This window comes from Thunnus maccoyii, chromosome 3 (genome assembly GCF_910596095.1).
Source record: "Thunnus maccoyii chromosome 3, fThuMac1.1, whole genome shotgun sequence".
Classification (NCBI taxonomy): domain Eukaryota; kingdom Metazoa; phylum Chordata; class Actinopteri; order Scombriformes; family Scombridae; genus Thunnus; species Thunnus maccoyii.
This window is the reverse complement of record NC_056535.1, coordinates 4,110,091-4,132,559: the sequence shown is the minus strand read 5'-3', so window position 1 is coordinate 4,132,559 and position 22,469 is coordinate 4,110,091. Positions and strand designations below refer to the sequence as shown.

Below are 22,469 nucleotides of genomic sequence, written 5' to 3'. Positions count from 1 at the left end.
CAAAGGAGCAGCTGCCACTGTGCATGTAACAGCATCAGGGCTCGAAATTAACTTTTTTCCTCAGTGTCCCGCAACTGTCCCAAATTCTACTATCAGCTGTCACTGTCACTTAAAAACCATTGTCCCAAAGTGAAGTTCTTCTTTTTCATTCTAAAATTGCTGCTCATTAAACCTGTCCTTAAGTACAATAGGTTGTACACAATTGCATACATTTTAACAGTGCAATTATTATTTAGACACACTCTGTCTGTCTGTCTGTTTGTGTGTATGTATGTGTGTCCTTTGCATATCTTGAGAACCATTCATCTGATCTACTTCACATTTGGTAGCTGTATTGCTGGGGACCCAGGGACGTGCAGTGTCAAAGTTGGTACAATTTGGACACGCAACATGTTTTAATATTAATAACAACCTTCACTCAGTCGCTCAGCTCTGCAGCAGTGGGGCGGGGCTTCGGGGCTCTGTGACTGCATGTCAAGATCACAGGCGGAGAGCAGAGCTGTTCAGGAAGTCAGTTTTCACATGGTGTACTTGGACACATGACACATTTAATATTACTAAACTTTGAATAAACAAGCGAACAGTGAGACGCTCAACTCTGTGTTTTAGTGCTGAGTATGCTGTCCAGGAGTGAGGAAAGAGCCGGTGTTGAAATGGTGACCGTCCTCCATTACTAGAGTGGAGCATTTCAACAAATCTGAAAATGAATTTGGATTAGTGTAAGTGAATATTCTTACCCAGGATAAATTTGATGATTTGGAAATTACGTAGGGCCTAACTGGAAATAGCTAAATGACAATACTGCAAATTCATTACTTCAGTACTTAACATCTGTTTATGATAGAATGTTAATTTCTTTCATATTGTTGATGTCTATACTCATTCACACCTCACTCCAACAGTATTCATTTTTCTACACTGAAGCAGCAATACCAGAGGCCAAGCTATCGTCCCGTTCCAAACAGACACATTTTGAATGGGCGCCGCACTGGTATATTGACAGTGACCAATATGGTGCAGCTCAATTAGCACTTGCAACTTTTCTGGCACTGATATTATGACAAAGCAACCTTGAATAACACTGCATATTAACATTTTAACAGTGTTCAATTTTTGTGACCATTTATTCACACAGCCAAATGTTATATACCTTGCTCCACTTATCAAAAGTGCAACATGTGGGGAAAATACAGACTCGGCAGCCCTTACTTACTCTTACACAGATGTTTTGTGGGGCGTGTGAAAATTCAGAGTTAGGTCATATGTTTAGTTATACAGGTTCCCATGAGTTCCACGTGAGTGACTGATCATGAATGATTGATCATGAATCATTGAATGAGCTAGCAGTCATTTACATTCGCTGTAGGGCTGTTAATATGTCACTTTAGTAGGTTTTTAATATTTTTACGGGCAAGAAAGTAACCATTTAGGTTTCCAATATGTGGTCAGTTTATCCAAATTTGCTCCAACGTTTCTCTACTGTCCCAGAATTGTCCCAGACACTGCATCTTTCTTTCCCAGTCCTATAGATCAGTCCTTTCAACCCCACCTAAACCGCACACCACCTATCCAGTCATCCTGCACTGCCAACCAGCGGACATTGCGGCGTGCGACCCAGCTGGAGAGCGCTGATCGGACAGAAATTAAATCACCTCTCTTAAAACAGAAGTAGAGTGAGAAAGGCCAAAACAAACTTTCGAAATAAGCTAAAAATCTAAGGTGGAGGAAATTGATTTTATTGATATCAATATCTGCCCACCAGTGTGGTGGTCAGTTGTACCATCATGGCTAATCTAAGAGCCTGAAGTTGATCTATGCATACTGAATAATAACAACAACAACAACAAAGAAATTAGGAGATAAAGTGAGGATGTTAAGTCTCATCTGCAACAAGAATGGAGTTCTTATTTAGATTTATACAGCTGGATCAAAGGATCCAGAGAGTGAGAAAGTGGCATTTAGAGTAACCATTCCTGAGTTAAGAATTAAAAATGGACATTGAATTTGAGATCAGATGTCAGTATTCACAGCAGAGATGCTGGCAATATTATGGGCACTGTGTCTGGTAACTGGATAGGTGGTGTGCAGTTTAGGTGGGGTTTTGAAGGAGAGGGCTCTCCATACAGTCCCAGGTGCTATTTATATTGTCCCTGGGACAACGGGACATCCTTAATTTCGAGTGTGCATTCCTCTTAGTAAAAAAAAAACAAAAAACATACAGTATGGAACCTTCTTTTGGATTTCCTTGAATGCAACTTGCGTGTCTGAACTGTTTTGGCCATCAGCCCTTGAGAACAATGTAGTGATTTGAATGTTTTGTAACTACATTCCTAAGAATGTCCTTTATCTGTGGAGTGTATTAGATAAGCCTTCAATGGTTTCTTAAGAGGATGAACCAGTGGTGCAACCAGCCCTAAATAACCTCTTCCTCATGTGCACATCAGGATTAGGTTGATCAACATGTAAGACAAACACTGCTTTCAGGAGTAGATTTAACATATAGTGTGATTGTAAGAGAGGTCCCCATGGAAAGGTGAAAATGCCTGTTAGCATGTTTTTCTATAGGTATAAATGAATGCTCCAGCATTTCATTCCATTCATATTTAAATGAATAATTCAACATTTTGAGAAACATGCTTATTTTCTTGCTTTCCACAAGTCAGATGAGAGGATTGATCTCCTGTCTGTATGTTAAGTGCAGAACTGGAGTCAGGATGTGGTTAGCCTAGCTTAGCATAAAGACTTGGAGCAGGTGGAAATGGCTAGCTTGGCTCTGTCCAAAGTGAAACAATACACACCTACCATCACCTTTAAAGAAGACTTAACACCTACAATATCTTCTTTGTTTAACCCATACAAAAACAGAAATGTAGGTGTAAATTTTTTTTTTTTTTTTTTTTTTGTGGGAGTCACTTGCTGGAACTGTTTCTTGATGAGCAACAGTTTGCCCATTTGCTCAGCAATTCTGTGCTGATACGGTCGAAGAGCATATTGTTGTGATCCCCGTGGATCTCTCAGGCACAATGGTACAAAACTGCAACCTCACTGTGACAACAACACTTTGAAAGCTGTACACACTCACTGCACCTGGCTGTTGTTCATCAAGAAGTAGTTCCAGTATGTAACTCCCACTTAAACCACAACTCGTCATTTTTGATATTTGTGTTTGAGTACAACAAAATGTAAAACTATTCCTTTAAGCATTTATTTAATTCACTATCCACAGTGACCTACAGTACAAGTTGAGCTGTTTTTGCACCAGACAGGACATAGTGGATTGATGGATACATCAGCTGTTACTTGAAAACCTGTAAACATTTAATTGCACACCACTAGTGTCATATCAGCAGGGAACTAAAGGTCAAACCACCAAAGGTCAAGAAGGAAATGAAAGAATGCCTCCACATTAAAATCTGTGATTACAGTTCCTTTGAACCCACTAGCTTACTCTACCTCCAGGAGGAGTTGTATAATGTCTTGTGTCTGTATGTAAATTTAGAAGCTATGTACTTTATGGCTCCTTCATGTTTGGGGGTCAGATTTATGAATGGAAAAAAATCTAATAGAATAGCTTTTGCAACCATATAACACTATAACACTTGAAGTGTTACACAGATCTGTGCGCTGCACAGAAAATCAGCATTTGTATGAATCGCCTGGGGACATATTTTTGATTTCTTAAAGAAATTATTGTTTTTTTTTCTGTTCAATATACATGAATTGCTTTATGGTGACTGCAAAAGTCACTTGATGATTGTTGCTACATTCTCTGATTTATTTGGAAAAGGTCATTCTCTTTCATAAATTGAAATTCTGTATCACTGAAAATGGGGTCATATTCATACATCCTTCTGAATTGATATTAAATGTTGAACTGAAATACGTATCTTCCACAGGCAGGAAAACTGGCTGTTGACCGAGGATGGGCCATAAATGTAGGTAAGTGAGTTTCCAGCACAGACGCTGCTCTGTATACAATCAGCATACAATGCAGTTACATGGTATCTAACTCCAATATGTGAGTGAGTCAACTGTCAGTGGTCAGCTCTATCTCCTACCATATACGTTTTCAAAGAAATGTAATTACTGCCAGGGTTAAATTCACTGTCGACACATATTCAATGCCACTGAATAAAAAGTGTCTTCCAGGCAGCATTATATTTATTACAGAACGTGTTTGCTAATTAGTAAGGTTGTTGTATATGAATCTAATGTTGAGGACACAGGGTTTTATTAAAGATCCCCTCCAGACATGTACTGTATATAAAATACTCTACTTTGAATAATAATTCATGTCTGATGTGGTTTTTCCACAAAAACATTCAATTAACTTGTTAAAATCCTTAAAATTACATCTACTCTTTCTCCCTCATTATTATTAATTCCAGAATCTATAAATATTCAAAAATATTTCAGAAGTTTAACTGCTGGACATAAGATGTCTCCTGCTTCACTGTAAAGTCCATTCTCAGTGATTGTGCACTTAAGGCTTCATGTTTCCACATCACACTTATGTAAGTTGAATACTGGTCCATGATTGGCTTCAAAAGTATTTGTGATATCACAAATAAAGCTGCTAGGCCTGCCCTTTAAAATTGGCCTTTCCTTGAGCACAGAGAAACTTTTCTCCTTCAGCAGTTAAATGTGAGAACAGCCGTCTAGTGTCTAACTCTGCACATCATTCTGCGCAGTGAAGCTCAAACATTCAACTGTCGGAACAAGAAGAAAAACACATTTTTGAGTGGAGGGAGACTTTAAATGATGTGCCATTGCATTAATGACAAAACCATTCAACTTGGATTTTAAAGTCTGATGCAAATCTACGTTTTTTTCATCCAGATCCCAGTATGACACTTAATTTCACACTTCACTTCCAGAACAATTTTGACAGCAGTCAGTCAGATATTAACAAGAACCATTCCCTCTCAAAGCATAAAAGCAAAGATCTGAGGCTATAATCTGTGCTATCATGCTGACGCAACCTGCATCTCCTTACAACAGACCTGCAGACTTGACACTATTAGTGCTTCGCAATCAAAAAACGTATCTTTATCTTGAGAAAATCACGCTTGCTAATGTCATTATCACCACCTAAATATCTCTCTATGCCTTTCCAGAAGAGCTGATCATCAGTGTGATTTGCCAGCTTTGATAGTGTCAATGTTCACCAATACACAACCGTATCAATTATTTCAGAATTCAATGTTATGATAGAAAGTTGAACACTATTTCCGAGGTCTTCAGCTGAAAAGTCAGGGTCATCCTTTATTCCACTCCTGGTTTATGAAGCCAAGCAGGGAACCAAAAAAGCCACATCAGATCTTTACTTTGTACCTCCTGCTTACTCAGCTACTTCACACATTCTGTTGATGAATCAGGGAAAGGTTGTTCTGCATAAATAAACATGATTTTAATAAAGATATAAAGGCTGTTCAGATGCGTCTGATGTCTGCATATTGTGTCTCAACACTATGAGGATGTAGAGGCTTTATAAAAGAGTTTTTGAAAGCCAGGCAATAAATGATAATCATATTTCAGCCATCACCTTACTCGCCTTTATTAATATTCTACTCTACACGATCGTTTAATGAACATGAGCATAGCAGGGCAGAGGGGACCATAACTCTTAACCTGAATGAATGGTTATCATCCACATTAAAAAAAGGCTCTCCACAGTCTTCCTCTCCATCCCTGCTCACTGCTGCTCTTCAGGCATTTTAGTGGTGATTGAACAGTCCCACTCCGCTGTCAGTACCTATGGTTGTATCACAGGGAAACAGCAGCCATTCTTATACAAAGCAATAAACTCAATAACAGCCTATTTCAGATAGCCAATTATCGTCGTTTTGAATAATAGACTCCTCAGATGTGCAGTGACCTGCTTGGCTAGTCTAATGGGCCTGACATTGAGCCAGTGGATTTTCTGTATCCCAGGAGGAGGCTTCCACCACTGCTCTAGTGACAGGGGAGGGGGCTTTTGTGCCTACGCTGACATCACTCTGGCCATCAAGGTACGTAAGACTGATGTTCACAATTAGCTCATTGGAAACATTCATTCAAACATTGGTTATGATCACATGCAGAGAGGAGAGTGACTATTAGTCAGATTCAGTTAGAGTTCTTTTTTGATTAAAACGATGAAATAAGTCTTCCTCTTAAAAATGAAAAGTTAAATCTCTTACTTGGTAGGGTATGGCCAGTAGCTTATGGTGGCTAATGTTAGCAAATAGGTTAATAGGATAGGTTCACATTTTTAAGAACGAATTTCACACTACCAACTAAGAATGCTAAGACCTTAGATAGATAAGCTTCAGCTGAATGAGGACTATGGATTCCGACCCCCATCTCTGGTTTTATCACAAAAAGTAAAACAAGATATGAACATATCATAGCTCACCAGGATGGATGTTTGTTGTTTCCTGCTTATGGCGCTGATGTTTTAAGAGAACTGGATACCATGTTCCAAGATGGTGTCATATTCATTCCTATGTAAGTTTCTTTCCTGGTGCATATACCAAAAACATTTTCAGGCTTCCGTTACATGATTTTGAGCCCATAATGCAGGGGCAGTAGAGTCCTAACTTGCGTGGCTAACTCCCCACACCCATGAATGAAACGAAAATGATTTACTGATACAGTTCTACGAAACTTAATGGATAAGGATGGCGGTTTTCTATATTTTTCTTATACTCAACAAATTGCATGAATAGATCAAAACCAACAATGAATTGATCCTATTAAGTATTGCGTGTGCAGTCAGAACCTAATATATCTTGCTCCTCTAGCTTAGACCAACATTGTTGTCCAAAAACTATTAAAACCATACCAATGAGCCTCACCATTACACTGGGTGACATATTCATTATCATTAACATGGGCACATTTGTGTATTTTGAGTCAGTCCCATATACAGTTGTATGAAAAAGTTTGGGCACTCCTTGACATACAACATTTTGGTGATTTTTGTTTTTTGATTGAAAAGATGTAAATACAGCCTCTCTAGGATTTGGGGAAAAAACACAATATTTTCTGCAAACAATGCACTTTTTCTGTCATAAATTGAACAAAAATAAGAAAAAATAAAAACATCATTGTGGCATGTGCAAAAGTTGGGCACCATAAGAGTTCCGAAGTCTAAGATTCCTGCCTGAGGTATGTCAACATTTGTCATTAGGAAATGTCAGCTGGTGCCAATTTCAAAGCTTTACAAATACTGACTCATCAAACCTTGTGTGAACACTCGGCAACCATGGGTTCCTCTAAGCAGCTGTGTAAGACACTGAAAATGAGAATTATTGATGCCCACAATGCAGGGGAAGGCTACAAGATGATAGGAAAGTGTTGTCAGCTTGCAGTTTCCACAGTGTGAAATGTAATTATGAGATTTTGGGGAACTGTGGACATCAAGATGAGATGTGGAAGACCAAGAAAACTCTTGGAGAGAACTGCTTGTATGCTGGTCAGAAAGGCAAATCATAACCCCCATTTGACTGCAAAAAGTCTACAGGAACATTTAGCAGACTCAGGAGTGGTGGTGCACCGTTCCACTATGCAGCGATGTTCGCACAAACAAGACCTTCATGGAAGAGTCACTAGAAGAAGACCTTATCTGCGTCCTCATCATAAAATCCAACATCAGAACTCAGCAACAGAACATCAACAGAAGCCTGATGTTCTATGGAAACAAGTGCTGTGGACTGATGAAGTTAAAATAAAACTCTGGCCACAATCAGCAAAGGGTATGTTTGGAGAAAAAAAGGAGCAGCATTTCATGAAAAGAACACCTTGCCAACTGTTAAGCATGAGGATGTATCTCTCATGCTTTCGGTTTGTGTTGCTGCCAGTGGCACAGGAAACACTGCACAGGTGGAGGGAAGAATGGATTCCACTAAAAACCAACAAATTCTGGAAGCAAACATCACACCATCTGTAAAAAAAAAAAAAAAAAAAAATACCTTGAAATCCCCCATGGCCTACCTCAAGAGACACAAGCTGAAGGTTTTGGAATGGCCCTCTCAGTCCCCTGACTTAAACATAACTGAAAATCTGTGGGTAGAAAGAGCTTAAAAGAGGTGTGCATGCAAGCCAGCCCAAGAATAGAGCTAGAGGCCTTTTGCAAGGAAGAATGGGAGACAATCCCAAATACAAGAATTGAAAGACTTTTTGCTGGCTACAAAAAGTTTTTGCAAGCTGTGATATCTGCCAGAGGGGGTGTTACTAAGTATCGACTATGTACGGTGCCCAAACTTTTGTACATGCCACAATGATGTTTTTATTTTTTATTTTTTCAATTTATGACATAAAAAGTAACTATGCATTAATGTTTGCGGAAAATCTAGTGTTTTTCCATATCCTAGAGAGATTGTGTTTATAGCTTTTCAGTTACAAAATCACCAAAATATTTTATTTGTCAAGGGGTGGCCAAAACATGTCCTGCTGCTTACACAATAGAGTACTAAATGTGTATTAATCTGCCACTGAAAGTAATCCCTGGCAAATGCAATATTTACATTGGTTTGAGTAAAGTTTGTTCAAAGCTACAGTGTCCAGTTTTTTTTGGAAATTACAGAGCATTTTTAAGAAATGAAACAATTCTTGTGACCAGTTTTTAAATATCTGGTTCTTTTTTAGAAATGAATGGGATTGAGTCTGTTACAGACAAGATTGAGCGTCATAAAGTATGAAAAATTGGACAAATGCATTGTTGGTTTGGGCTTTTCATGGGATTTTGGTCATTTATACAGAAGCGCATTTGATTCACCAAAGAAAAAAGGGGAGCGCTTATGACTTCCGGATCTCATAATTATGACTTATTATTTCATAATGACAAGAAAAGGCATTGGTTGTGTATTGGAAACATACCAGTGGGAGTCATGTGACGTACAATTCTGTCCATGGTCACTAAGCTAAAATTTCCTCACAACCCAATGCTGTTCCTGCGGCCATGGCATCACTCATCATTAAAAGTTCCATAGTCTCACTTTAAAGATTTTTACATTTATGTAATACATACAGTAAAATGTTTACATACAGCTGTAATCTGTTCAATATAAGTAAGAGTGAGAAAGACATCCAGCTAGTTTTCTCAAAAGAGGAGTCTGAGCTTAACCAGGTTATTGTGGACATTTCTGCACATCAGCTCAAATGTGCTGTAGTTTCATCTCAGAAGTAAAAGTTTTAATATGGGATCCCTTAGCAGGAATATAAACTGTGAATGTATCACCTTCAGAGAAAAAGAAAATGTTTTCCCATTCATCTCGCAGTTTCTGTTTGAGAGAGTGGAAGGCATCTCCAGGGCTACCATCATCGATCTGGATGCTCATCAGGTGAGCCGATACATTACCTCTGTCTGTGTCAATGTGTATTGCTGCTTAGGAGATGACATTGATGGCAAGATAACCCCCCTTTTACCACTACACCAATCAATGAGGCTCCCTGCAGGCCAAAATTGGCCCTTACTGTCATATTCAGTGTAATGCATCTAAAAACATCTCCACTGGCAGCTGAGTGCAAACTAGCTGTGGGCCAGCTTTAGCAGTATTGCAGTAATGTCAGCTATTTGTATGGGTTTGTTGACACTGTAATATGTATGTTTTGAGATACTGTTTTATCTTTTTATGACTTTAAACACATTATAATTCTGTTTTAGTGGAAAACGCCTGCATAATAACTTTGTCAAAAACAGTGCCATAAAGATGCTTCAGTATATTATTGCTATATTATACATATTTAATATGGCCTGTAGATTTATTACTTACTGTAAAAAATTGTTTTATTGAATTTGTATATAAAGACACAAAACTGTTTTATTCTTATAACTTTATATTATAACTGAGCAACCACTATTCATTCAATGTGCATGGATATTTTTTAGTAGCCCACAGTCTTAATAGACAAATTTACAACACAAAGCTGCCAGACTCAACCAAGGACACTTAACATTAACCATGTTGTTTTTCACTGATTATACCAAAAACACATAGATGTTTTGTGTCTTTGTATATCCCTTTCATTACCGTCAAGATAACATACCATTTTATTTGGCAGAACCAAACCAAAAGAAACCTCTGAAACTAACTGAAATCTTTTTTTGCAAAAACAGAAAATGTTCATAAAGAGAAATCTGAGCTAGTTTTGATTCTGTCAGAACTGGAAGTACAGAAATTATTAGCCCTGAGAACTGTGTTAACATCGATGTTCCTGAGGTCCAGTGTCGCTATATTCCAGGAATATAGCTTTATTCATTATGAGCTACAGCTCTGAGCCTTTACCTGTTGACACAAGCAGGGGATCAATCATAGACTGTAAAATAAAAAATATGGATGTAGTCACCATGACGTCTCCCATTGGTTTGTGAACTATCATTTTGAAGCCTTGAGTTTAGCAATTTTACTGTCACCATCTTTGATTTTTGGAGCCAGAAGTGACTGAGTAGCACGGTGCATTTACAGTCTATGGTTAACTCTGATAGTGTTAATGCTAATTATCGCTAGCAAAAAACAGGCTTAAAACCATTAACACAAAATGTAGCGACCAGCAGATTCCTTAGAGGGTCTTTTACCACAAACAAATGCTGAACAAGAATTTTTTAGGCAACCAAAATGTCAAAATTAACTGTCATGAACTGAAAAGACAGTGAGTACTGTGAAATAGCGAGAGCTACACCTATACTCTGTGAATTTGGGGTTACGCCATGGTTATGTTACATAATCAACGTTGTTGCCATGGTAGCAACTAGTCAATCACAAGGTAGCAACACTCTAAATCATACCCTGCTTTATCATCTATTTTACTCTAAATGGGACCATAATTTACAAAATGAACATCATGCTGTATTGAAGAAGACTTGAAACTAGCGGTTGAGACCATAAACTCATTAGGAAAGTATTTACTGAGGTAATAAATCAAGTGAGAAGTAAGGTCATTTTCTCATAGACTTCTATACAATCAGACCTCTTTTTGGAGCCAGTAGAGTCGCCCCCTGCTGGCCATTAGAAAGAATACATCTTTAAGGCACCTCCACATTGGCATCACTTTTCAGACTGGTAGCTACCCACTTGGGATCAATACAGATACTGAGTAAATAATTCATGAAGGCTGTAGAAGAACAAAAGAGTAAATCTGCATGAGGGCATGGAGATGCTCCTGAAGTGCCCCTCTCAGCAGATAATTGGGAAGAGTGAAATATTGGGGATACGCAGTAAAATCCTAATTACAACCCTGAAACATGAGACGTAAAGTGCTCTTGTCCTCCACATAAATTGAGTTTATAGCTTGAAAGCTGTGCTCATTCACCCAGTCAACAACAAAACAGTAATTATAAATTTTAGGTTCAGTTTATAACTAGCTTGACTGGAGCCCTGCTGTGGAAACATGGTCCTATCTGTCTGTGTATGTACTATCCATACAGTGTGGGCTGTTTGTGTGTGGTAAGGTACCCTGAGTATGATTTTATGTGTGAAATACATGTTTATAAACCTTTACTAAATAAAGACAAAGTGATAGTTGACCTCTCTATTGACACTGAATGACCACAACAATGCAAACGCCACTGCTACTTTGTTTGTGTATCGACTTCTATGGTGCACTCTGAGGTGGAGTTAATATATTATTTTTGTTTGTTTTGTTTAAAAAGTGTTTCTAGTATTTTGTCCATTTCATTTACATACAGTTGAGTGACATGTATTATATGATGTGAATCATATGCTACAGTCTTCAAGGTCACCAGATGTCATCCCAGTTAAATACTGACACATTATCACCATTATTATAAAAACACTGAATGAGGGAATGTCTCTTCATCCCTCCAATAGAGTTCACACTTAGAGAGTCTGTGAGAAGGAGCATGATGTTGGTTTTATCTTTGCCCATCTTTATATGGAGAAACAAAATGTTACAAACACTTTCATTCTCATTCACTTTCTCATCATTCATTATCTGGTAGTCTGATAATGTCTGTGTCTTTCTTGTCAGTCCCAGCATCTGATTTACAGTATATACATAAGTAAAAAATCTCTCTCTTTAAATCTGTCTCTTTATTCAAGATATCAAATATGTCTATCTAGAAATGTGTTATTATCACTAAGTTATTGACACGGCTAATAAATTACCATAAATACCCTGCACTGTGGGACTAGAAGAAACCGTAGCAGAAGATCATCAATCGCTCCTCACCATTAATATCCTGTTATCTGGTAGAGGACATCTACTACAGAAAAAAACATCCCCTCTGTTCCTTTCAGATGAAAAAGAAAAAAACTGTTCTATTTTGCGATGCTGCAGTCCCACTGCCGTTTTGATTATGTGTGTTTTTTTTTTAACTAGTGATAGATGGTTCTAACATTTAATACAGATGTTTAAGCTCAATAAGGGAAGATATCTGTTATAAAGTACTGAAGGAAAGGCCTGTTTGAAGCCAGCAGTGAAGGCTTCTGGCTGACACTTAACAAATGGCAGTGAAACAGCAATCTTTTATAGTACAGTAGGGGGAGAGGATAAGACTAATAAGACTGCAGTCAGTGGGAGCTCGGTAGCATATGAGCTGATTTATAGTCTCAGGCTGTGTTATAGAGGTGGAGCAGAACATTCACTTACATGTTCATTTAGTCATTGCCTGCTGTAAACCCCATATGAGCCCTCAATGCAGTATGAGCTTGTTGATTTATCTATACAGTATAAACTTAAACTCAGCACAAAACTCAGAATTCTATACCCTTTATATAGACTGATATGGTTTCTTTTTCACTGGTGTTTCATGCAGTGAGTCCTTTATGTTTCTTACTCATGAAGTAGTTGTGTTGAGATGGATGGCTGATGGATGATAGGATACTTGGCTGTTAAAGGGAGGGTTTTTACTGCCCGATAGCACAAAAGGTTTAGAATCTAGAATATTTCTTCAGGGGGTTGATGGAGTTTATATCAACCCAGCTCCTTGGTTGCTGGTATAGTTTGTTAAGTAATAAATGACCCAATGCTCATTTAAATGCTGCTTTTTTTCTCGACTGTCAGCAGGGCAAACCAATAAACTAGGGTGATAATCCTGGTCAGTTAATTCATTTCAATTCAATTGATCTGTTTTTTCAGCACTGTGGTACATATCAAGAATTACTCCACAACAACTACTGACTGGGACCAGTTTCCCAAAAGTATCTAAAGGCTAACATTATCCTATTGTAAGTTGGCTACATAGTCAGCAGCTTGATAATGCTGCTGAAGGAGAAAGAATTTATTGTTTTTCTTTATTCATTCATTTACAATATATTTCTCCCATTCACCATATCTCTATATGCCCACAGTGAAACCATGTAAAGTTAATTTGTTGAAATGGAAGCCTACATTTCAATTGCATGAAATGAAAAATGATATGGTCATCCAAAAAAATCTATAAACATTTTAAATCTTAGATCCTTATACAGCAGGACTATTGACTGAGATCATCTTTGTCCTATTTGGAAAATGAGAATCTGTTAAGTGGATATTATGGTTTACCAGCGATGATTTTTTAATGATTTTTGTAACCTTTTGATCCATGATTTAGAGATTAAGTAAAATTTTCCCCCTAACCAAAACTTTGGTTCATGAGCATAAAAGTCTATTAGGTGTAATTTTCATTGCAGACCAGACAATAAACAGTTGGATGACTACTGACAACTTTGCCATTGTTACATGAACTGATGAGGCAAAAAAAAGATGTGGTGGCGTAAGAAACTCAATCAAATGTTTGTCCTCAGACTCAGTTTGTCAGACTTAGCTGTACATTGTCAGTCTTGGTTCAATTTTCAGTCTAAACTGTAATTTGTCAACCTCAGGTAGACTTAAGTTAGATTTTAGCTAAAGGCTAATATTAAGATATCAAAGCCCCTGTGTGTGAGTATGTGATTATAGTATCTTTCATATTATTCTGATTGCATACACATTTGGTTTGTAGAAAATTCAGACAATCCTGGTGAAAATTGCTGTGGTCATGTATTGTTTCCTGTTCTTTCATATTCTCAGTTCCATTAGGGAATGTTTGTAAGAATATTTCTAAGCTTACACACAGAAGCTTTAACATGCCAACATACCAGGGCCATATGCAGAGCTTTAAAATGTTCGTTGTATTAACTACAGTATTAAAAATAGTCAGTGGAGTAGTTTAAGCATTTTGGAAAATATGCTTATGCCCTTTCTTGCCTAAAGTTGGATGATAGAATCAATACCACTCTCATTCTTTTTATAAAGTGTGTACTGTAGCCAGAGCCAAGAGGCTTAGCTTAGCATAAAGACTCATAATGAAGCTCTTCTCAAAGTTGAAAGATGTACCCACTAACACCTCTTAAGCTCACTAATTAGCATGTTGTATCTTGCCCGTTTAACCCGTACATAAGCAGAAATGTAAAAATGATAACTTTTTATTTACACAGTATTCAACAATGGATTATACAGTCACTTGGGCATGATGTTCAGCTAACACCGAATTGCCCTGCTTGTCCCGTACATCCTCCTTTTCATCCAGTAATGCCAGACTTGGCACAAAGCCTAATCTCCTCTTGACAGCAGCCAGGCAGTTTGGGTGACAAATGGAAGGACAGAAATGAAAAGTGATGGAGTAGCCATGATTTTTTTATAAGTATTTTTAACATTTAATGCCTACAGACGACAAGACTATTTATCCCTCATCTGGCCCTGTCAATCACTGCGGTGTGTCTCAGGTAAACAAATGGGTTTGAGTGACATCTGTGTGGACCTTAACACAATCAAGTGATGTAGAGGACTGTCAAAACACTGAGAGTTATAGATTGCTTTGTATTACACATAAATGAGGCATCATCAAGGGTGAAAAAGTTATTACGATGTTTAAAGAGGCAGAGACAGCATCAAGGTTTTTTTTTAAAATTTTAAACAGAAGTTGTGGTTCCATTCTGTTTTAGGGAAATGGACACGAGCGTGACTTCTTGGATGATAGACGAGTGTTTATCATGGATATGTATAATCGCTACATCTACCCCGGGGATGGATATGCCAAAAGTGAGTGAAAACACCATCAATCTTCATCACCAACTTGCCTTTTTTTGACCTTAAATCTGCCATCTAAAATGTATATACTGTATGATTTTAATTGATAGACATTTTGTAAGTATGAATATCTCATCTCATGTACTTAAATGTAAAGTATTCCGGTGACAAAATGAGCTCTCCATTTCCCCCCCGATCCCTGGTTGGAGTGGAGAGGCCTGCCTCCTCCAGTCTCAGCCCCTAGATGTCACTCAGTATCACTTTAATTATGCTGTGATTTCCCTCAGCACTACCACTCACTCTATTAGCACCCAGCAGGAAATCTGTCATGCAGGACTCCATGCAACACCATAATCATGGCTTTTTCACAAATTAATCTGTCAATACATTAAAGCTGATCTGACAGCAACCACATGTTGCCATTTAACCTCAATTCAAACAATATTGCAGGAACAAAATGTCATTTTCCTGCCTTAAGAAATTCTCCTACAGCTATCTTCGTCTCAGGAATTAATTGAACGTACATTTTATAATTGTCTCTCCCCTTAAATAAGTGAAATAAATGTACGTTCTGGCTTGTTTAAGATAAAAAACCACTCGGTCTTATTCTGCTTCATATTTTTCCTTTAAGACACATTTATTTCCTTGTACCTTCAAAGACCATTGCTCACAATTTTTGGACACTTTTTCTTTCAGGTCTAGCAAACTAGCAAGACTAGACTTTAAAAACTAGCAGTGCATACTACTACTGCATTGTTCTTTCCTGCCTTTGCAGCTTAATTCTATTTGAACTGAAATATAAAGGTCCCATAATTAACCTTTTACATCATTTGCATTAATTATTGTAAATGTATACACTTATTAATTAAATCACTGCTGCAGAATTACATATCTGAGTATTGTACAGTTAAAGAAACACAATTACCTACCTGAACATTGTTTAAGAATTCAGTGATTGGAAATTGTAAGCCTCTGCACTTCCTCTGTTGTAAGAAATCCTGTCCCAAGAAATACTACAGCAATTACCAGCCTGTATGTACAGTAAGTCCTGTAGATTTAACTATAAACGCTAGCAGCATATAAAGGATGGTTTATTGATGGCAGCTGTGTGTTGCGGCTTCATGATGCAGGTCTTGGATGCACCATTTCTATTTCTATGTCTCTTATCTCCAGGAGCCATAAAGAAGAAAGTGGAGCTGGACTGGGGCACTGAGGACTCAGAGTACCTTCAGAAAGTAGAGATCCACTCCGAGGGAGCGCTGAACGAGGTCCGTCCTGACATCATTGTCTACAACGCAGGGACAGACGTCTTGGACGGGGACCCACTTGGAGGACTCTCCATTTCACCACAGGTACTCTGTCTGCTCTGTCAGACACTCAACATCTAAATCATATGTGTGGTTATGAATCATGCCTCTAGTGCCAAGAGTTACGAAGCAAGAGGGGCTGCTGGTTCTTGAAATATTTTTACCACTGTAAATTCCCATTTGAAGTCCTTTTTAATGTAATTTGAAGGCTTTTAAACAAGGTAATTGAGCATCTTTTGTGGAAAAACCATATTGGACACAAATTATTATTCATAGCAGAGTATTTTCATATATTAGAGGGGATCTTTGACTTTTCTACTTACCTTACCACCTTACTTTTCATGAAAGAACCAGACAGCTTTTGTACTGATTAATCAAACTCGAGCATTTCAGATCCATCCATGCCTTGGAAGTGCTCCAACTGATAGTCACTGAAATGTTTTTTTTGCAAAGAAAATGAATGAGACTGTAATTTCTGAAACCCTGGATGCTTGACATAACTACCCCCAATTCACAACTCTATAACAATATCTTTTCTATCTTCTCTATCAACCATGACAGTGGTTACAATGCATTGCAGCAGAGGAGCACATGACCAGGGGGGAAAAACATGGATTGGAACTCAAGTTGATTCATTTGGGAGCAATAAACAAATGAAGTGTGCTCTGATGCTGGCGAGGCGATTCAAGATTTGTGTCAGTAAGATTTATTGAATCAGCACAAAATCATGAGACATACAAGAATAAGAGACTTCTCACAGGAAAGAGAAGATAAACTGCTCTCAAACTCATCAGTCAAATCCAAAATATCAAGAAGTCTATCTTTTGAATTCACTATCAATGAAGCAGGAGAGTCTTGTGTTTTTGTTTGCAACTCTGACAGGTGTAACTTTTTCAGAATCTAATGAGGAAAATGCTTAAAAAGAAACATGCTGTTCATGTTCTTGCTAATGTTGTTTGAGTATAATTCAACGTTGCGCTCAGTATTGATACCAGATGATAAACATTGAATTTACTTAGAAAAGACGGAGGTGGGGAATGTTTAATTTTTTTGGCTTCCAAAGGCGGGCATGACAGAGGTTTGGGAACAGCTCAACTATCATATTAGGCAGATATAAAGCCCCAAAACTTCAACACAATTTCTAAATTTCCTGCTTTTTCTTTATTTTAGTTGGCTGTAAATACAGGATATGAATCTGCATATGCAGTTCCAAATCACTGTACCATGGAAGTGGCAGTAATCTGTACTTTGCAATGCACTGATTAGTTGGGTATTAAGTAAAAGCATCTGCAGATCAGTCTATATCCCCGTCTACTCTTAAGAAACCTCCTTAAAGAGTAATGAAGACCATTTCTAAGAGTGAAAATTCTTCATCTGCAGTGTTGTTATCACAGGAAAAATGTCAGACTGTAGAACTGGCAGGCCCAGCTGGGTCAGGTCACGTGAGTACGTCATGTAGCTCATTTGTCAGGAAATTTGAAAGCATACTGAGAGCTGATTCGACTGAGCCAAATTTGGATTTATTACTTCCTGTGCACAGAGATTTCCTGCCAGTGATCCTGCAAATTCCAGAAAATAATTGGAGCAAATAAGGTGAATCTGCAGAATGTGTTAGTGGGGATGGTACGCTGAGGTGTGTTGCGAACTTAATTTGTGATTTTGGCTGATAAATGGCCTGAAAAAAACTTTTAGATAGCGCAGCTCTAATAATTGTTTAAGTTCAGCCTGTGTTTCTGCCATGCCTGATAATGTTTAAAATCAGTCCTTGTGTTACAAATGACTCCATAATAAATGAAATGTTTAACACAAGCTGTTCCCACTCTCAATCCCTAGACAAACAGGGACGTGTGTTTCTTTCCAGTCCCTCCCATATATGTCGCCCTGAGAGGCTTAGAGCTCCACAGTAAAGTAGTGAGATATGGGAACAGTCACGACACTTCCTGGCCTCCCCTCCCTCCTCAGGGGAGGAAGGGAGCATAGATATAAACGTTAGTCAGCAGTTTGACAGAATTCTTAGACTTTACTATCTGCATCTGTGGATAGATTGACAGACCAGCTTTCTCTGCTCCTCTCTGCCAGGGCATCGTGAAGAGAGATGAGATTGTGTTCAGGGCCGCGAGGCGACGGGGCATCCCCATACTCATGGTGACATCGGGGGGATACCAGAAGAAAACGGCACGCATCATCGCCGACTCCATCCTCAACTTGCAGCAGCAGGGCCTGATAGGAGCAGAGGCGCTGGAGGGGGAGGGATCATCATCATCGCTGGTGTCCAGCATGATGTACACCTCTGGACCGGCTGGATCGAGATTCACAGCTGTCTGAAGGTTTAACACTCACAGGTGTTGTGACACTTAAAGGCACTAAAGTAACTTTATATCGTGCGGTTACTGTGTGACAGCAGTGATGATGTTGTCAGGTTATTGCTGTCACACAGACATTTATGACGGCAAGGTTACACCAGGCGTGTTTGCACGTATAAAACAAACAAAAAAATGAGCTCTGGTAAATTTTTTTACATTTTTTATGTATAAAGGGGCAGTTATTCAAAGGGAATAATCATTCAAAGAGAAAAATGATACTGAAACAATAGCATTCTCCAGCTGATTTCATAAGGTCTCACTTGCCACAAAAAGAGCTGTTTAAACTTTAATCAGTGAGGGAGTGATGGGTTTTATGTTTAATTTATGTTCGGGGCAACATTTTAGAGAGGTACTCTTTCATCTCAGGAAATGTAATAATGTAATTTGTGAAAGATATGATATATTAATAGTCCATGAAATGATACAGAGGTCTGATATTCTTACAGATACATGGGAAGTGTATTAATTATCCTCCATCTCAGTTTATGCTTATGGAGGTGAAACACGAAACGCACATGAAAGAATTATTGATGTTTAAACCCCCTACAGAAGATAATGTCATCTTCATTCCTCATTAGAATTTTGTTTTATCATTTCTAGTATCAGATTGGTGTTTTTTCTCCAGATAATATAATCATCATCATAAAGCTAACAGTGTGTCATTAATCAAGTTCAACCATTAATTGTTTTTTTGTACTATATGCACTTGGTGCTTTATATCTGCTCTGATTTTTGCAGTTAATGTTTACAGAGAGCCTAATATGATTTTAATGTACTAAAGTATTTTGTCTTTATCTTTGAACAAATCTGAAACAGTAAAATATGTGGCTCTCAGCACTTTAACTGATGTATGGTGAAAGTAAAGTTCACCGACATTCCCCAGCTCTTGAAAACTGATGTTGCTGCAGTGTGTTCTTGACATGAACAGATCAAAGTCTGAAAACTGTAAAGTCTTCATTGATTAATGAGCAGGCCAGTACTCTGGAGCTTTTCATGGGTTTTTACTTCTGATCGGTTTGCGGAAGTCAAACACACAGAACTCCCATAATGATGTTCACATACGGGAGATGTGTAAAAAGGGACAACACAGAAAAATATTGGATCAATACGATTAATGCAGTAGCTGGAAGAATATCACATTTCCAACAGCCTCTCATCAAGCACATACAGAAAACTAAGTATCTGTACAGGTGCGTGTTTGTGTGTGATTTTAACTAAACCATTTAAGTTTGAATTTGAGTTCATGTTAAAGTCCAGTCTATTACAACTTGGATCTTGTTTTGAGAGTGTTGGTCATCGTTCCCATGAGTAATAACGTTGTACTCATGAAGTTACTTGCTGAGAACATGATGACATCACTAAAAAAGAATGAGGTAGGGAAGGACGAGCAGCCAGACGATCAGACAGGTTGTAAGCAAAACTAATCGAATCCAGGCCTCTGAATCAAAGGCCACGTCACAGGTTTGTACAGTGATTCAAATACAATCAGCCGTGTCCCCCAATTAAAGAAACAATCAGCTTAGCAGAGCTTTATAGGCAAGATTAAGAATGGGAGCGTTGTCTTCCTGCATAGCTAACCACCTATTTACATCCATGAAAAATAGCAACACAAAAATGGCAACACAGCTGTACTGGATATTTGCAGGTCAATTTACAGAAATAACAACTGTTAAATGAGCATATTTCTCCGATTGATGTGAAAACCGTAACTGCTCCTAACGACCATTACTCTCTCTTTATCGCTCTCAATTTGCCAATTGTCTGTGTCGATGCATGTTACATGTTGCAAGTAGATACACAGTTCCCACAGGGAACCATGTATCCAAAGCCTTATATTAGCCTGGCTAGCAGTCAGTAATGGAATGAAATAAAGCAAAACTTGCAAAAGGGGAGCTTCTTAAAATCCCCAGTAGTTGGGGGAAAGCCATTGCCTTGTTCTGACAGCAGAGAAAAACCTTCAACTTTCCTCCACAGCTACCTTGAAAGAGCATCATTAGTTAGCTGGTCTGACATGCACACTCTGGTTGGCCCACACAGTACTGTTGGGTTAGGGCAAAATAAAACAAAACAAAACAGAAATTGACTAAAATGAACACAATGTCAAACTAAATTATAGAAGTTAAATGAAAAGGCAATTCATTAAGATTATCAGACCAAAACAAACCCCAAGGTTAGTTTAAAATACTCAAAGACAAAATAAAGGTGAACAGTAAAATTGTTACCCAAAATATCCGTTGTTAACAACCAGCACAGTTCAGACTTCTCTTACTTAACTTGACTTAAGACTTCCCGGTTCAACGTGGACCTAGCGTACTGCCATAGTTGTGCACACACAGTTTTCCATTGCAATAAGGGATTATTAACAACATTTGGGATGTGTTCACTTTCAGTTTTACCTCCAAATAAAGCAGGTGGCTTTCTGACCTGTCTGATCTACTGACTGCTCATGTTTTTTGCCCATGGTGTTACCATGTTACCGTGTTTCCAGATCTCAGCAATTGCATTATCACAGCTGATGAAAACTACAAAAATAAGAGCCAAGTTGCAATAAACACTCCTGTCATCATGTAAAGTACAGAAATGTTCATTCTTGATGTTTAGGAGACAGTTTGGGTGTGACATTAGTAAGTTCTGAGTCATTACTTTCTGGGTGGAAACATGTCCATATCAGAATTTGACAAAAATGCTAAATAGTGTTTTTTGTTTTTTCAATATTGAAATCTTATCTAGCACAGCTTTTGCCATGCTAACATGGCATCCCTAATTACAGCAACAACCTGGGGGAGTAGAGTTGTTGCAGAAGGAAGGAAGGTTTCTGTTCACACCTGGGATTTGCACGGTATAAGACATGTACGGTTATCTTCTAAATAGCTGTAGCATAGAGAGATGTAGGCATCAGAGATCTGAAACACTGTGTGTTGGGAGCGATAAGAAAGCTCAGGGAATAGTTCGACAAGATGAAACTGTTGACCAAATTAGAAGAGATGTTAATGTTGCTGTGAATGTTGCGAAGGGGCAGTTTTTACAATAATAAAACCACATCCTCTGTGGACTTTTTGCGGCTGAGTGGATGAGAAGTGGCAGCTGGCAGGTGCTGCTGTAATGATTTTCTAATGTATTTTCACTGCTCACTTATCTTCCACTGCTCTGGCTTTGCTCTGCTGTTTAAAAAAAAAAAAAAGTTGCAAAAGTTAGGAGTGGAGTACAGACTTAGATCATTTAAAGGATTAAAAGGCGTATCTTTGAACAGCATGAAAAGAAGTGTTGGGATGCTTATCCAGGAAGCTGTTTGGACACATTCATAATGAAACTGAAAAGAGGGCCATATTAGCGATGTCAGTGCTAATTAGCTAAAGCCTTTGATCTGGCATGCTGCTTTTGAATGCGGCTGAAAGGTTTAGTGCAGTCTACCTTTAATTAGGACTCAGAATATATCATTTATTGTATGCAGGCCTGTCCTTAATACCCTCCCTCCCTGCCATCCCAGATTCCAGCTCATCAGCTCCTTTCTGTGTCAGCCAGCATTTTAGCCGTTTGAGTTGATTGAACGTTGCGTGCCAAAAATAACACTGAAGTCTTCAAAGCTGTACTGTATATTTTTAGGTGTATTTGTGGTTTGTGCTGACATTGAAAACTTCTATGCATTTGACATTTAATAAATGTGAGAACAACCTAAAAGTCTCTTTCAGATATCTTGAATTGCTTCCACTGCCTATGCAAGTGTTTGGAAAAGTCTAATAATGCAGCTGCTATGTAGTCAAGCATTTCTCTGAATTTTCCGTTGAGTACTGCTTGTCCCATATGG

The 22,469-nt window shown here is 38.2% G+C and overlaps 1 protein-coding gene across 3 annotated transcripts in view; it reads left to right on the top strand.

The window, feature by feature from the left end:
- The window catches only part of hdac11 (histone deacetylase 11), a 36,980-nt gene extending 14,638 nt beyond the window's left edge, over positions 1-22,342 (top strand). For 2 of the 3 annotated variants that reach the window (XM_042405752.1, XM_042405750.1), the window contains exons 6-11: positions 3,897-3,939; positions 5,935-6,011; positions 9,264-9,326; positions 14,910-15,006; positions 16,168-16,346; positions 18,381-22,342. In XM_042405752.1, coding sequence (XP_042261686.1) covers positions 3,897-3,939; positions 5,935-6,011; positions 9,264-9,326; positions 14,910-15,006; positions 16,168-16,346; positions 18,381-18,626 — 705 coding nt within the window. In that variant the 3' untranslated portion in view covers positions 18,627-22,342. Of the gene's footprint in view, positions 1-3,896; positions 3,940-5,934; positions 6,012-9,263; positions 9,327-14,909; positions 15,007-16,167; positions 16,347-16,862; positions 16,990-18,380 lie in introns of those variants that run through there. The other variant, XM_042405753.1, reaches the window with a different exon arrangement.
- Positions 22,343-22,469: the final 127 nt, after the last annotated feature.